At 32.1% G+C, this 17,354-nt stretch overlaps 1 protein-coding gene and 1 non-coding gene across 2 annotated transcripts; one reads left to right on the top strand and one right to left on the bottom strand.

Moving 5' to 3' along the window:
• Positions 1-647: 647 nt before the first annotated feature.
• On the bottom strand, positions 648-721 carry TRNAI-AAU (transfer RNA isoleucine (anticodon AAU)). The gene has a single exon. It is a non-coding gene; the product is annotated as a tRNA-Ile (tRNA).
• A 5,292-nt stretch (positions 722-6,013) lies between these two features.
• LOC112283243 (uncharacterized) lies at positions 6,014-8,304 on the top strand. Its single transcript, XM_024521714.3, has 4 exons — positions 6,014-7,109; positions 7,391-7,550; positions 7,759-7,835; positions 7,966-8,304. Exons 1-4 carry the CDS (start codon positions 6,852-6,854, stop codon positions 7,978-7,980), a joined length of 510 nt encoding a protein of 169 aa, XP_024377482.1. The 5' UTR covers positions 6,014-6,851; the 3' UTR covers positions 7,981-8,304.
• Positions 8,305-17,354: the final 9,050 nt, after the last annotated feature.

Here is a 17,354-nt window from a genome sequence, read left to right as displayed (position 1 = left end):
ACCATGTTCCTAAATGTGCTTTAGTTAAAGCATTAGGCCATAGGATGGTTGTTGAATCTCCATGTTGTATTAATGCATTGAGTGTATTTCATTTGTGCCAAAATAAATAAGTAAGTAAATAAGTAATAAGTAAGTAAATAAAAAAATAAAAGAAACAAGAAATGTTGTATCTTAAAAATAAATAAATAAATAAATAAAATCCAAAATATTGAATATAAGATTGGTAAAAATATTTTATGGCCCTTAGTTGTATTTTAAAATTTATGTCAAGCAAAGCCCATCCATTTTTTATTTTTTTATTTTGAATGTACAATGCATGAGTTGTGCATGTATATTTCATTATTTGCTACATGTATTGGTTGTATGTGAATTATGGCTACCACCCAACAAAGCCAAAAGTGTTTTTGTTATTAGTATTACTATGATATTTCAAAAAATATATCATAGTAATACTAAAACTAAAAGTAATATCAAAAGTGTCCCTTCATTTTGGTTTTTTAATAGCTTATGTGTAGCAGGGCATTCTATCCTTCTTTGTTGTGTACTTGGAACTGGGTTAAAATTCAACTTTTTGACTTTGTAATGAATGAAGCGTTGTTGAAAATATGTGGTGTTCTAGGAGAAAAATTAAAACCAAATCATAAGGATGCTCTGTACAGGTTTCGAACCTGTGACCTTCGCGTTATTAGCACGACGCTCTAACCAACTGAGCTAACAAAGCCACACTACTTGGGCCTACCCCACTCCCGTGGAGTCTCACGTGGAGATCATTTCCATACGCGTCTTCCTATACGTTTTGGTTCAAACTTACCATTCTCCTTCCCTGCTTACCCCCACACTCAGCTGCCGCTTCTGAAACCACCAACATCTTCGACCACAAACAACCCCGACAAACTCTCAACCCTTCACCCCCTCTCCCTTTTCTTCTCATGCTTATCAATGAATTGTTTTAATGATGTTGCCATCATTTTGACAGAAAATTAAATACAATAAATGCAATACAACTTGCAACTGTATGCTAGCAAATTTTCCAATTCAAAGCCTTCCAAGTTTACACTTTCTTTTTTTTGTGTGCTTCAATAAATATTTGTTTGTTTGTTTATGTATTTGAAAAGGTAGGGATTTTCAAAATACATACTTGCTGAAATTGCAAGGCCTGCATTTGTGTGTGTGTGTGTGTGTGTGCATGCATGTGTTTATATATATATATATATATATATACATATTTAGATGTATATATGAAGCTTTTTATTTCTGATTTATTTTGGCTTGAATAATAACTGCTTATGGTTTGTGCAATACTTATATATGAATGCTTTAGATTTTCTTACATTGCTCTTTCTGTTTCAGAATTTCAACCTGCATTGGAATTTTGGGATGAATGCAGACCTTGGACTGATGCACAGTGAAATTTGCCACATGGTTTGATGTTAGGCTTTGTGAACGATGGGAACCCTGAGAACCATGCACCTGGAAACAGATTGGGATTACAAAGCCCTTTGGGATCACCAAGTGAGGGGGGAAAAGACGAGGAATTGTGGGAGCAGGAGTCACAGAGCCCTGTTTTGAGATTCATTTTTTGATTGGATTTGCGAGCCTTAATTTTGATTTGAGGTATTATTTGTTTTGCAACATGTTTTATTTCCTTACATTGGTATCAATGCTAATTGTGGTAACAATGCACATGGGGACAAAGGGTGATGAAGTTGTTGTTTGGGATCTTCTCTGGTTGAGGTGAGTTGAAGGAATGTTGGAGCATGGGTCATGGGGCCTTGTCATTAGAATCAATTGTGCTTTTGTTTTATGTGCCCAAAATCAGCTCAACCTATTTGATGCAACATGCTTCTTTTCTTGTTCTCTGTCTTTCATTCATTCATTCCTATATATATATATATATATATATATATGTTTTTTTTTTATAATATATCAACTTTAAACTTTGAAATATAGGCATATGATGAGAAGGATGATATATTGAAAGCAATCACATTGTAAATGTCTTGTGGGATATTGTCTCCATTTTTTAATACCATGGTATATCATGAACAAGCTTGACTTGAAATTGCCTTTATAAACCCACTTATGTTGAATATAGATGCCTACATAGGTTTGACCAATATAACACTTCTAGGTTTTGAGTTTCAAGATTCAGGATAAGAAGATAATCCTTATAAATAGAAAAGTAACTCTGTGCAAAAATTTGAAGTATTTAATAATATTAACAAGGAGTTTTTGTTAGCTTTGGACACTATTAAACCCTTCTATTTACTAGGAGTAGAGTGTCTCAATAATTCAATAGCAAGTAGCATTAATAGTGAAGCATTCAACTAATTAATTTATTAAAAGCATTACACATATTGGTAATGACCACAAAATTTAATATTATTTAGAAATGTCGTAATAATTAAAACCTTGCAAGAAATTGAGGCCATTAGTAGTAATTAGAAGGCTTTATAATCACAATTTTAGTTGCAATAGTCAAAATATTGATGCAATGGCAAGTTACGATGTTGAGAGCATTCAGGGCAGTTTAATGACTGGATAATTGATTGTTTTGATGCTTCATCAGAAATAGATAACATTATTACAATAAATTTGTGATGATATTTTAGCTGACCTACTCGAAGGATTTCATTTCATAAGACTTTATGAGATAGAAAATATTGATGTCAATGGTCATGCTATGGGTCCAAAGTCAACACTAAATTTAATAAAAGGATGAGCCAAAATTCATTTATAAAGCGCTTAGATTCCTCTCAATTGGCCTCTCAATATTTTGAGATATTTGGATAAAGTTTATAAATAAAATAAAATAAAGAAAAAAAATTTTAAAAAAATTAACTTTTAGAATTAGCTTTTTGATAAACCAAAAATTATTATATTAGCTATTAAAAGAAGTCTTTGGCAAATCTTTAAGTAAGAATAGTTTACTATCTTTGCACTATGGTTCATCTAACTTTAGAAGAACAATTATCAATGCTTTGATTGGTTTCATGCAAGAATCTGTAAAAAATGAGAAATAAAAAATTAATCAAGAATTTTAATATTGACAAAATTAGATTGTAGAAGCTTAAATAGACTAGTACACCAAATAATATTCAATAATTAGTATACATTATTTTGAATGAGATTAAGCCAAGAAGCATGGATTATATCAAGATGTGCTTTCAAGGACATGAATCTAAAAAAAACTTTGAAATCAATACACTTATGTATTATTGAAGAAGAGAGAAAGTAAAAATGATGAGAGATAGTTATGAGATAAATAAAATAAAATAGAATGGCTATTTTCAAATACAAAGAGACTAAAAAAATATTAAATAAAGATTAAAACACAAAAAAGGTATTAAAAAGATTGAGGATGGCTTCACAATTTATCTTCATATATACTATCTCCTAAGTAGGCTTTATAAAAGCTTTATAAGGACCACAAGGCTTGTAGCCCAAGTATCAAGTTGTAGATTGCTTTTGATGCAACTGTTTTAAAGTAGAAAATTTATAGGATAAATATCAATTGTCATGTGGCTTATATATTGATGTCTAATGAAATATTATATTTTTTAAAAATTTGTCTATGGTAGGATACACATGGAGGAAGAGAATAGATCAAATTTAGAATAGAAAAGATATGGTCTTTCCTATTACAAATTAATTGAGTAGTAGTTTAAGCCATTATGGTCACTTTATTCTCATTTATATGTAAATATATGTGTATGTTGTATAAATATAATTTTGTAGTTTATATGGTCTTTTGCATTGGTAGTGTACATTGTCTTTTTGACATTTTAGATGTTTTTTTTTTTTTTTTTTTTTTTTTTTTTTTTTCTTCTCTCTTATGAATTGTTATTTATTATAAATATTTTAGAATAAGCTGATAATTTATTAATTAACTTTATATGAAGCTATTGATTAAATAAAGTTATTTATTTTATGTGAGTAGTATTCAATTATTAATTAACATATTATTAAAAGGCCTTAGATTTGTTTTACTAGATTTCATCATATTGTAATTTTTATCTCATTTTTTTGTAAGTAAACATGCATTTAAAATTTTAATGTATCATCTTGTTTAATGTCATAAACTTCAATGCTCATTAAATGAGACACCTAACACTTGTTGCTTATAATGCTGATGATTGATAAGTACAACCATTGAGAGATGAAAATTTTGCATCTTGAAAAATGGAGATATTGCTACATACTATATACAACAAATAATTATAATAGTATCCTTACATTTACAAGGGATCTATTAGAAGCAAGACTAGGGAAGGAAGCAATATTGATGCCACAATGCAAGTTATAGCTTGTGCACCATTATTTCATATATCAACAATAGTGATTTTTGAAAGTGTTATTGGTGTTGTAATGAGTTGAGGGGCTAGTGCAAGATCTCCCACTAAATAAATAGGTATTGCTTTAGGTAGCACTACATCCTTATTGTATTTTGTTGTATCCATTATAAAGTTATCTTTCAATAGTTATTTGGCCATCAATGTAGATATATGGATCTAAAATAGCAACAATGTCTAATATCAATCCATCAATGCTTGTATTAGTGAAAAAAATCACCACATTAGATGCAAAAGTTTTGATGGTGGAATTTAGAGGCAAATTTGATAAGTGGGAGAAGAGATTGGAACTTGTGTTGAGATAAAAGAGAGATGAGGTACGAGATCTATACCAAGATAAAGAAGAAGGAGAAGAGAGGACTAAGACTCATACCAAGATAAGGAAGAGGGGATCCAATACATTCAATTACAAGTCTTGTATGTATATAGACATAATAGGTGTATGTATAGCAATATTGAATAAGCTTGTTGTTTGAGCCTATTTATATTCTACTAAACTTAGAGCATTTCAATTACAAATATAATAGATTCTATTTAGATACAAAGAATTCTTTGTAGAAAGATTCATATAGTCTATTATTATAGTTTTTAAGGATATAAATATAAATAATTCTTTTGAAGAAACAACTTTTTTGTCACTAAAATAAATAAATAAAAAATAAAAAAACAAAAAATGAATAATTTAAAGACATAAAAGATCTAAAATATTTATTACCAAATACAAAGAAATTAGATAGTCTTAAACTAAGATTAAAATACAAGAAAGGTATTAACAAAATTAAGAATAGCCTCAATCTTACCTTTATATATACAAACTATTAAGAAAGTATTGTAGAAGTTTTGTAAGACCAAAAGGTTTGTTGCCCAAGTAATAAATTTTAAATTGCTTCTAATGCAACTTCTTAAAACTAAAAAAAATTATAGGAGATATTTCTATAATTATATAATATATCTAGAAGACTTTGAAGATATGATTTGTGTCTAAGAAACTTTCATAAATGTTTTAAATAAACATATTTTAATAGATTTTTTGTATAAAATTATTGAATTTTTAACTAATATTTCTAAGTCTCATCCAACTTTAAAATCCAACCTATAAGTTCTTCAATTAGAGCTATTACTTATTGACCATCTTTTAGAATTCTTTTAGAAATCCCTTCAATATTAACTAAGCTAGAACCTTAATTACTTAGATCATAGAACTTTTGGATTGTTTAGAACTCAAAATACTTTATAATTAAATTGTGAATCTTGTCTCTAAAAGACACACAATTCTTCCAAAATTCTATACATGGACTATATCAACATCTTTCAAATTGTGTCTATTAAATTTTTCTTTAAAATAAAAGTAAATTTAGCTAAGAATTTTGATAGTTTTAATCAACCTACCAAATACAATGTTTTTCTTCCACAAAGTTATGACAACATAATTCACCAAAAATTAAAATTTTACTATACTATACTATTAACAACTAGTTTGAGCACATTAAAACTCCCAAACAACATCTAAAATAATTGGGAGGAAAGGTTCTCATCCATAATGCATCTTGTTGTGTGCAAGTGACCCACTTGCTGGTGGACTCCTATTGCATCCAAAAATATTTTTTGTTACTTGCATATAAATTTGTGCGTCTGTGTCCCAAGCAGATTCCTTCGAGGTGGTGCTTGGGGCTAACCATCTGATTCGGTTGTGTCTCCTCTAACCTTCGTAGCATACGTCGCCATTCAAACCCTAGCCTATCGCTACTGTTTCTCGCTGAATTATTGTTAATGTTTTTATTATTTTTTGTATTTTTCACGAACTACGCTTAACTAAATCAATCTACCCCCTACCCAACTATACTTCACTGCAAAGCGAATACTACACATCCTTCTCGCAGCGCTGCCGCGCTCGCAGCACAAAGGTTTACGAAGCTCTGCATGACCGCAAAAATTGCACCCTTCTTGCCAGATCCATGATTTTCTACTTTCCCATGCTTGTTCCATATCAGACAAAAATTTAGGTGTTCCACTGTGAGAATTGTGGCAAAGTATAAGGTGGGGGGCGGGATTTTTGGAGAAACTGTGTTTAGGGTTCAACTGATTGGGATCCAAATCCCGCCGATGAGAATGTCGGAAGGTTTAGGGGCCACGGAGCAAGCCCGAATCTGGCACATGATCTTCTTCGATGCTGATGACTATCGCCAAATTCGGGATGGCGGCACCTCATACAAGACTTGAAATTGAAATTGACTAGGCAATTCTGTTTTCAACTGGTTTTGGAGCTAACGCGGTGTTGTGAATGACGCAAGCAGGACTCATCGGTTTATTTGCTATTTCTCTCTTTCATTCGTAAGAGTGATGGTTCGCTCAATATTGGAAGCATGCGAGGAGGAATCCGCTAATGATCGTTAGTAGAGGATGCTCTGTGTCGAATTTAGGCGTTTGTTTGGGTGTGAGGGAATACGTATCAACGCATGCAGCAGCTAGGCTAGTATAGATAAGGAGTTTTGTGTGAAGATGAGCATCATAGGGGAGGCCGGTACTGGAGTTTGCAAATGTTGCGTGGGAGGTGCTCACAAGGGCGTGGCAGAATCATTAGAAGAGATGGACTTTCAGAGGAGTTTGGCAGGAGCGGCGCAAGTCGGGGATGTAAGGAGGATGCGGGAGTTGTTAGCGCGGGGTGCTGAAGTGGATGGAGGTGGAGAATCGGGTTACGCACCTTTGCATTACGCCGCGCGCAATGGCCACGTCCAAGCTTGCCTTCTCCTCCTTCAGGTGTGCAATCCGCTTGTGCCTTTTTCTATGTCTGCCGGTCTTTAGGTTGTCGCATCTCGTTTGTTTAGCTCTATCGTGTCTCAGGGCTGCAATGTGCGCGTCCAAACCATGATTCCAAACACAACACAACGTCAACAGAATGAACCTTAATTTTGAATGTGGTTTGGTCATAGGACCGAACGTTCTGGATCATCAGCTTGATTCGCTATGTATGACAAACATCCCTAGTTCCTGAATGCTACAGGGATTTAAAAGCTGACTATGCATATCTGTGGTTGTAGAACGGCGCTCAAGTGGACAGGAGAACTCGATCAGGGAAAGCTACAAGCCTGCACCGGGCAGCATTTGCTGGACACATCGAGGTAGTGAAGGTTCTGTTGCAACATGGCGCAAGTGTGGAGGCGCAAGATAGTGATGGTCAGACTCCCATTCATAAAGCATGTGAGTCTTTCATCATGCATGATCAACTCAAACACATATTGTGGTGGCATTCTTTCATTGAATACATGTGCTAATTGCTCTATTCTCCAAGTTGAATATGTTCTCTTGCAACGCTGAAAGCGTTAAAGCACACATGTACGCCTCTTCTGTGTTTGCTTGGTATCACTTTCTACCAACAACTATGGTGATTTAGAGTTTTATGAGACAGCCATGCAGCGCCATCCGTCGGTGATGAAGCTGCTTACAGAATCGTGTCCAAGGGCCTGTAGAATCCTCGACAATCAGGTGTGCAGTCTCATTATTTAGTTTTTCATTACAAATTCAAGGAATAGCATTCAATTGCCATCGGTGCTTTATCTCTGCAGAACGCTGAATCACTTGCACTAAGTCGTAATGCGAGGTTGTTGAGTTTCAGGGTCGCACTGCATAATATCCAAGGTTTGTAAACGAGTTTGGTGCGGACTTCTAAAGTGGATTCTTCTACTTGTGACATATGAATGAGAGTCATTCAACAACGCTTATCCGAGGAGGGGAACTGTTTAAAATGGATCATATTGCAGAGACTTCACAAGCACAAGTACCCATAGTCTTCTGCTGCTGAAAAATTTAGGAGGAAGTAAATTTCCTTTTTTAATCAGGGAGATTGATCTTAGTTGTATGATACTTTGGAGGGTAATGGATTATTAAGCTACATACATGCATCATTTTTCTTTTGTAAACCATCAAATCAGAATTACAAGCATTACTTTTGAAATCTTGAGAATTGTGCTGTGAACGACTCCTTGTATATATTCCGTGTACCTAAATAACATTACTTGTTTATACAAAAGATGACGTGCGTAGAACAAATGCATGAGCTTCATACACAGTCGAGTCTTCTCTAGATAGATGTGCCTTCGAAACAATAACAGTCAATGGAAAGGGAATGATTTACCAAGAATAATTTCATGCACATCATAGGTAAAGTTAAGGTTCTTTAGACAACATAAATGAAATTTTTAATAAAAATTCTATCCAACTTATTGATACTTCCTTGTGTTCAAGCATGGAATTGGCAAATGGATGCATTTTTTACTATTTACTTCATATCTTAAGTATTTCATTTTGGTTTCTTTAAAGTCATATATATATATATTTCTTTGACTATTTGATTATTATAAAATTTTAAATCTTGAACCATTATGCAATCATTTATTGGAAGGTGATTCATTAATTATTTAAATAAATAAATAAATAAATATATATATATATATATATATATAATCTAAAAACCAATTTTGAATAAATTTGTAAAAAAAAATTATTTAATTAAATTTTAAGAAAACATAAATTATATATTATTAATTTTTTAAAAGATAAAATAAAAACATCTTAATATGAATAACTTTTAAAAATTAAAAATTAATATTCTATTCATTTATTGTTTAAAATAAATAACATGTAAATTTTATTAATAAAATCAATAAATTATAAATATGATCTAGGTCTCAAATTTAATTTATAATTTTTGCTTCACTTTTACTAAAACATTTGGTCTTGCATTAATTGTTAGAACTATACTAGTATCCATAATTAATATATATCATACTATTTGCAAAGTGCCTTTGGGACATAAATGTACAATTTATAGTATATACTAATTAGAAATATATATAAGTAATAGGATAATTCAAATAGTCTATATCACGCTATTTATATTTATACTTAAATAATGTGTAGACTATATTATATAATATATACAACTTATAGTTAGGTCTACTAACAACTATGGCACACACAATGACACACACTTATTTGCTTTGCAACCAACAAAGTAACAAAAGAACACCATCCAATGAATAGTGTGTATCATATTAATTATAAATACATACTATTTAAATTTATATACTAATTAGAAATATTGGTGTATTTTTAGTTTTTTATTTAACTATTGCAACAATTCTTATCTTAAAATTTGACTTTTAGAAATAATTTCTTAGGTTTTTCTTTTAATCTTGACTTTAGCTTATATAGTCATTTTTTATAATTTTTTTAAATTAGTTTTTTATATTATTTATTTATCATTATTTAGATTCTATTTTTTATAATTTCATTATTATATAATTATAATTATATAATTATAATTATATGATTATATTTTCCATGATTAGTTTATATATTTGTCTTTATGTGTGTAATTTATTTGTCTATTTAATAATATACTTGTAAAAATAAATTTAGCTTATTTGTTAACATGTCATACCAACAAACAAGTTAAACTAATTTATACTATCACGGACATATATATTTATCTCAATAGTTACTTATATGATTAAGTAGAAGTAGGTAAATATAGAATAATTTCATAAAGTCTTCTAGAAAAGCTTCGTAGAAGCTTTACAGATGCAATTTTGACTTTAGATTTCTTTGTAGGTTAGAAACTTTGCCAAAAAGCTAACTATGTATTGGTAGTTTGTAGAACAAGTTATCTTAGTGTTGTAGATTGTGGAACAAGCCAATTACGTGGCGCATACATAGATAACTTGCCTTGCAAGATAAGACATTTGGCTAGCAAAGTCAACACATGTTGGAGATCCTATAGGACATCGCCACGTAGCTCTTAGTTAGATAGTATATATGGAGGCAAGAGTGAAGCCTTCTTCACTCTTGTCAACGCCTTTCTAGTCTTAGTCTTGTTTCAAGACTTTCTAGTCTTTCTTCTTTTTTGGCAATAGCCATTTTAGTTAATATTACATCACCTTTTGAGTGACTTTTTAGTTCTCTTCAGTGATAGAAGAGTGTATTGACGATTCTCTTTCTTCGAGATTCATCTCTTTGACAGTTTGACAAGAGTGTTAACATATTGTTTTTGTCTTGTTTTAGAAGTGAGTGGATTATCCCACTTCTATTGTTGTGTTTTGAAGATTGCAGACTACCCACCTTTAAACAAAAAGTCTTGTTTTCTAACACTGATCTTTTTCTTGGAGAGAGTGGATTATCCCTCTTTGTAGGATTTGTTTTTAGAGGTTGCGGATAACCCTCCTCTAATTTGACTTTTGAATTTGTTTGAGTTGTCTATAGAAGGAAAAATTATGGATGCTTCTCTCAACGAAAGTGAGAATAGATTTGAAACTATAGCAGATCTTCATGAGCTTGTCAATACTCTCAGAGTGAAAATCTCACATATTTATAATGTGAATCATGGAAGTACTATTCCTATGCCTATGGAAGAAGTTCAGAGTCTACGGCAAGAAGTTGTGCAGTTGAAAGAAGTAAGTAGATCAACCTCACAACCAAATCTAGGGAATTTTGCTTCTATAAGTATGATAGGGACAAGGATTAGTATGCTTAAGAAGTTTAATGGAACAAGATCAAAATTTTGAGGATTTTTACAACAAGTCAAGCTCTATCTAAGATTGCACCCTTTCCAATATCTTGATGGATTTATCCAAGCTAGATTCATAGGCGCACTACTATCACGAAGTCCTTTCTCTTGGTTTGCACCTTTAATGGAAAAAGATTCACGACTCCTTTATGATTTGAATTCATTCTTAGAAGTGTTTATGGCCACATTCGGAGAAAGTGATTGAGAACGAATAGCAGAGACCAAGCTTTTATTATTACGACAAGGATTACAATCAACTACTATATATGCTGCCAAATTCCAAAACCTTGCTTGCAATGTGGATTGGAACGACAAAGCACTTATCAACCAATTTCGATATGGATTGAAGGATAGCCTCAAAGATTTGTTATTAATAATACCGAAAGTAGAATCTTTGAAACAATTTATTATTCAAGCCATTGCATACAAAAAAATTTTATTTGAAAGACATTAAGAATAAAGATTTGGTTGGAGAGGAACAAATCAAGTAATGGTGGCAGCTCTCAAGTTTTTTGAAACGTATTCGTCAAAGCTAGAACCAATATAAATTGATATGATACGTTTTAAACCTCTCACAAAGCAGGAAAAGACTCGACATCGCCAAGAAGGGTTGTGTTTATATTGTGGAGAAGCTAAACACACTGCTCAATATTGTCCAAAGAAGCAACACAATTACAAAATAAGGAGCATAATTACCAAAGAAGATAATGTGTTGGAAAACGAGTGTCTCCAGCTACAATACTTAGTAAAGGTTCTATCCTCTCCTCAGATCCCTCACCTTCTTTTATAATAGAAGTATATTTACGACCTAATAATTACAAAGTCTTTGCCTTGTTAGATTTAAGAGCCTCAGCATGTTTTATAGACGAAGATTTTGTCAAAAATCAAAAAATACCTTTAGTGAAGAAAGTTAAATCCGTACATGTAGAAATCATAGATGGTCGTTTGTTGTCTTTTGGAAATGTCATCCATGAAACTATTCTTTTAGATATAGCAATTAAAGATCATAACATCATAGTAGTATTTAATGTAATAAAATCTCCCTCTAATCTGATTATTTTAGGATTATCATGGCTAGAATAATATAACCCTCAAATAGATTGGATTTCTCGTAACCTTAACTTTCATGATAGTATAATCCAAGGTCCCATTAACAAAGTAGAAGTATGTAAGTCCACTTTGTCCAAACCTTTACTAGTAGGTGCAAAAGCTTTCATGCATGTTGCAAAAGTAGGATCATCTTTTGCTATATATGCTACATCCATTTCTAATGGTGAAACAATGTCGAGTAGTATTCCTAAGTAATATCAAGAATTCCAAGACGTTTTTGAAAAGAAGAATGCAGATATTCTCCTTGAGCATTGACCTTATGATTGTTCAATTGATCTATAAGAAGGAACTCAATTATCATTCGGACCAATCTATAGCTTATCAGAGAATGAGTTGGGTGTATTAAAGGAATACATTGATGAGAATTTGGCAAATAACTTCATACGCCATTCTAAATCTCTAGCTAGGGCTCCTATCTTATTTGTGAAGAAGAAAGATGGATCTCTATGAATGTGTATGGATTATTGAGGACTCAATAAGATCACCATCAAAAATAGATATCCTTTGCCTTTGATTTCAAAACTTCTTAACCAACTCAATCTAGCAAAGATCTATACCAAAATAGATCTATAAAGAGCATACAACTTAGTTCATATCAAAGAAGGAGATGAATAGAAGATTGCTTTTCGAACTAGGTATGGACATTTTGAATATAATGTCATGCCTTTTGGACTCACAAATGCATCAATCGCTTTTCAATAGCTTATGAATGATGTTTTTTTGTGAATTTTTAGATGATTTCATTGTTTTCTATTTAGACGACATTCTAATCTACTTTAAGAACACAAAAGAATATTAGCTTCATGTTCGTCGTATGTTACAAAAACTTAGAGATGTAGGATTATATGCCAAGTTTGAAAAGTGTGTATTCCACACTACTCAAGTTGACTTTTTAGGATACATCATTTCCAACGAAAGCCTTATGATGGATCCCAAGAAGGTTCAAACTATCATAGATTGGAAGATTCCAAGAACAGTTCGAGATGTGTAGTGCTTTTTGAGCTTTGCTAATTACTATCAAATCTTCATCAAGAATTTTTCTCAAGTTGCAGCTCCACTTACACATTTGACTTGTAAAGACAAACTTGAGTGGAATAAAGAAACAAAAGCATGATTTGATGTTTTAAAGAAAGAATTTGTTTTTGTACCAATTTAATATTACATTGACTTTTCTAAGGCATTTTTTTATGGAAATAGATGCGTCAAATTTTTCTATAGGTGTTGTATTGTTACAAATGGAAATAGATGACAAACTTCACCCAAAAGCTTTTCATTCAAGGAAATTTTCAGCAATCGAGATTAATTATGAGATCCATGACAAAGAGCTCCTTGCAATTGTGGATTCATTTTAGGAATGGCATCATTATCTAGAAGGTACTTCGAGTCCAATTACCATGTATACAAACCATAAGAACCTCAAGTACTTTATGTCAGCACATGTCTTAAATTGTCGTTAGGCCTGATAGAGCATGTCTTTATTTAGATTCAATTTCAAGTTCACTTATCAACCCAAAAAACAACAAGGTCTATCAAACGCTCTTTTTAGATGTTCTTATCTTGTACTGAAAGAAGGAGATGCATCTTTTAATCAACAAAGATCCATTCTCTTGAAGCTTGAGTATTTTCATCTTTGAGCTATAAAATCAACATTGACTATTGATTCAACATTTATGAAGCAAATTCAACTAAGCATGTCCTCTAATCCTCTTGTTCAGGATATCAAGGATACTTCTTTTAAGTCTCATGATACTTCCAAGTTTGAATTCAAGAATAATCTATTATATTTTAAAGGACACCTATATGTTCCAAAAGGTGAAGCTCGATTACGTGTTCTTCAAGCTTATCATGACTTTCCAGCAGTAGGACATTTTGGATACAATAAAATTTTGGAACAAATATCCAAGGATTTTTGGTAGCCGCAAATGTGGAAGACAGTCAAAGATTTTGTGCAATCTTGTAATATTTGCTCAAGATCAAAAACTCCTCGTCATCAACCTTATGGACTTCTTCAACCATTATCCATTCCAGAACAACCATGGTCTTATGTTTCTATGGATTTCATCATGGATCTTCTAATCTCAGGTTCTTATGATTGTATATTTGTGATAGTAGATAATTTTATCAAGATGGCACATTTTGTACCATGTACAAAATCTATTATAGGTGAAGAAACAACTAAGCTTTTCATTGACAATATCTATTGCTATCATGGATTATCAAAGAATATTATATTGGATACATGGATTGAATTTATATTAAGATTTTGGAAAATCCTATTTAAGATTCTAAAGGTGGATTTAAAGCTTTCTTCAGCTTTTCATCCTCAAAATGATGGACAAACAGAACGAGTAAATCAAGTTCTGGAGTAATATTTGAGATATACCATCAACTATCATCAAGTTGATTGGACAACTCTTTTACCATTGGCAGAATTTGCATATAATAATTCGATACATTCTTCCACTCAAAAACTACCTTTCTGTGCCAATTATGGTTATCATCGACATCTTGATACTTTTGACTTTTTAAAAGTTGATAATCCTGCAATAGAAGATTTAACAAATTACTTGTCAGAGCTACACACAACAATGAAGATACAATTAAAGGAAGCTCAAGAACAACAAAAGATCAACATGGATGCCTATTGCAAGGAGCAATCACAATATAATATGGATGACAAAGTATGATTATTTTGTCGTAATATGAAGACTATTCATCCTTGTAATAAATTAGATTATCGTAGGCTGAGACCTTATCCTATTTGTAAAAAAATTAATCATGTTGCCTATCGATTACATCTACCAAAGTCTATGAAGATCCACCTTGTATTTCACGTGTCTCTTTTAGAGCCATATAAGACAATGAAAATCTTAGGAAGAAGACAAATGCCACCTCTTCCTATAGAAGTAGATAATAACCAAGAGTTTGAAGTGGAAGAAGTCTTAGACTCAAGGTGGCACGGAAATAGGTTGAAATATCTTGTTTATTGGTATGGATATGATATTAGTGAATGCACATAGGAGCCATCAAAGAATCTTGTAAATACAGTAAAGAAAGTTGAAGATTTTCATCAATGACATCCATCAAAACCAAGATGAAGAATAGCAAACCTTTGCTATAAAAGAAATAAGATCAAAAGAAAATAACATTCTACCTTCTATCTTTCATTGTAACTTTTGTGTATTTGTGATGAGATGGAGCACCAACAACTAACAGATTCAACTCAGGAGCTTTCATTTGTGGATTTACATCTAAATAAAATATTACGATTGTCACAACCTTCAAGAGGATGAAATCAAGATGAAGATCCTCAAGTACGACATGTCCTTCCTCCAAAAGATGGCAAGCTACAACATATTTGGTATCACGACCTTGGAAGAGACTCCTGATGTTTAGTGATTTTATTAGAGGTAGGAACAACTCTTGATGGTGTTTCAAATGTTTTATTTGAAGGAAGTTATGAAGGCCTCAACAATGACCCAATAATAGGGTGGTCTTTTCGCCCTGATATGACACACTATAGATGGTTGAGAGGACCTATTAACCATCTTCAAAGAAAGCAAAGATAGGAGTATGTAGCAAATAGAATTCGCCACATCTTGAACTTCTTCAACATATGAAGACCACTCCTCGTGAAACTTGTCTCTAGAAGGGGGGGGGGGGTAATATCACGGACATATATATTTACGTCAATAGTTACTTATATGATTAAGTAGAAGTACATAAAAATAGAATAATTTCATAAGGTCTTCTTGAAAAGCTTCCTAAACGCTTCATAGACACGATTTTGACTTTAGATTTGTTTGTAGGTTAAAAACTTTGCCAAAAAGCTAACTATGTACTGGTAGCTTGTGGAACAAGTTATCTCCATGTTGTAGCTTGCGGAACAAGCCAACTACGTGGTGCATATATAGATAACTTGCCTTGCAAGATAAGACATGTGGCAAGCAAAGTCAACACAAGTTGGAGGTCCTATAGGACATCGCCAAGTAGCTCTTAGTTAGATAGTGTATATGGAGACAAGAGTGAAGCCTTCTTCACTCTTGTGAATGCCTTTCTAGTCTTAGTCTTATTTCAAAACTTTCTAGTCTTTCTTGTTTTTTGGCAATAGCCATTTTAGTTAATATTATATCACCTTTTGAGTGACTTTCTAGTTTTCTTCAGTGATAGAAGAGTTTATTGAGGATTCTCTTTCTTCGAGATTCATGTCCTTGATAGGTTCTCATGTTATGATGGCAAGCATGACTTTTAATGGAGAAGTTGTAAAGATAAAGAAGTAAGTGGAGAAGAATGCATCAATGGCTGCATTATCTGCACTAAAGCATTTTAAGTGGAGTCTTGAGAAATATGAATGTGAATGTGAATGTGAATGCAAATTTAAATGTAAATGGAGTGAAATGAAAGCAAAGGCAGATAAAATATTAGAGAGGCAAGAATTAATAAGGAAGATGGGACAATGACAAAAGAAGATGGTAGTAGCAATGGAATGATTGTGGTGGAAATCGTACATAAGATATGGATGCAAGAATGGATTGTAGTTGACGTAGTGGGAGGAATTAGTAGTAGAAGATGTACGAAGGATTGGAAATGACATGCAGAGTATTTGTAAAGGTAAAAATGAAATTATAGAATTATGTATTGGCAGTTGTAAACTTAAGAAGAGGTATAACAATAGTGGCAACAAAACTGAAGGTGAAGAAGGAACAAGATCAAAACATGATTCTAAAAGCATTGGTACAACCTTTTGGAAATGAGGTACAATAAATGCCACAAGTGTGCCATAGTGTGTCAGAGGGCATGATGCTAATTAAGATAATGTATTTGAGTAGTATGGATGGATTATAGCTTGGATCACCACAATTGAGCTAAGGTCACTAGAAACTTAGATAGGTAAGTTATTGATGGAGTAGCAAGAGTAATGGCATATGCAAAATCAGGGCCATACAAGGGTGGAGGTTATAGATAGAGGCATATTCTATTGTACAAGTTGGTGGTGTAAGAAAAAAAACTGATGTGACAAGAAGTGATGGATATATTAATGGCAGTTAATGTTCAATATATTTTTTATGGCCAATTGTATAAATTTCTATTAATATATATATATATATATATGAAACAACTTAAGAGAGATAAACCAACTAGATAAATAAATGGAAATAAAAACCATCCTTGATTGATTGCATATTTCATTTTTTTTTATCAATAGTGAAACAAAAGTAAAGCAATAATTCAACTTTTGATTAATCAGAGGTCAAAATCTACATACTATTGAAGTAAATTTTTGGAAGTAGCATTGCAAGATTATTAGGCATGGAATTTGGAAGCTTACA

This window comes from Physcomitrium patens, chromosome 6 (genome assembly GCF_059467195.1).
Source record: "Physcomitrium patens ecotype Gransden chromosome 6, ASM5946719v1, whole genome shotgun sequence".
NCBI lineage: Eukaryota > Viridiplantae > Streptophyta > Bryopsida > Funariales > Funariaceae > Physcomitrium > Physcomitrium patens.
The sequence above is the reverse complement of the archived record's forward strand: the minus strand, read 5'-3'. Positions and strand labels throughout refer to the sequence as shown.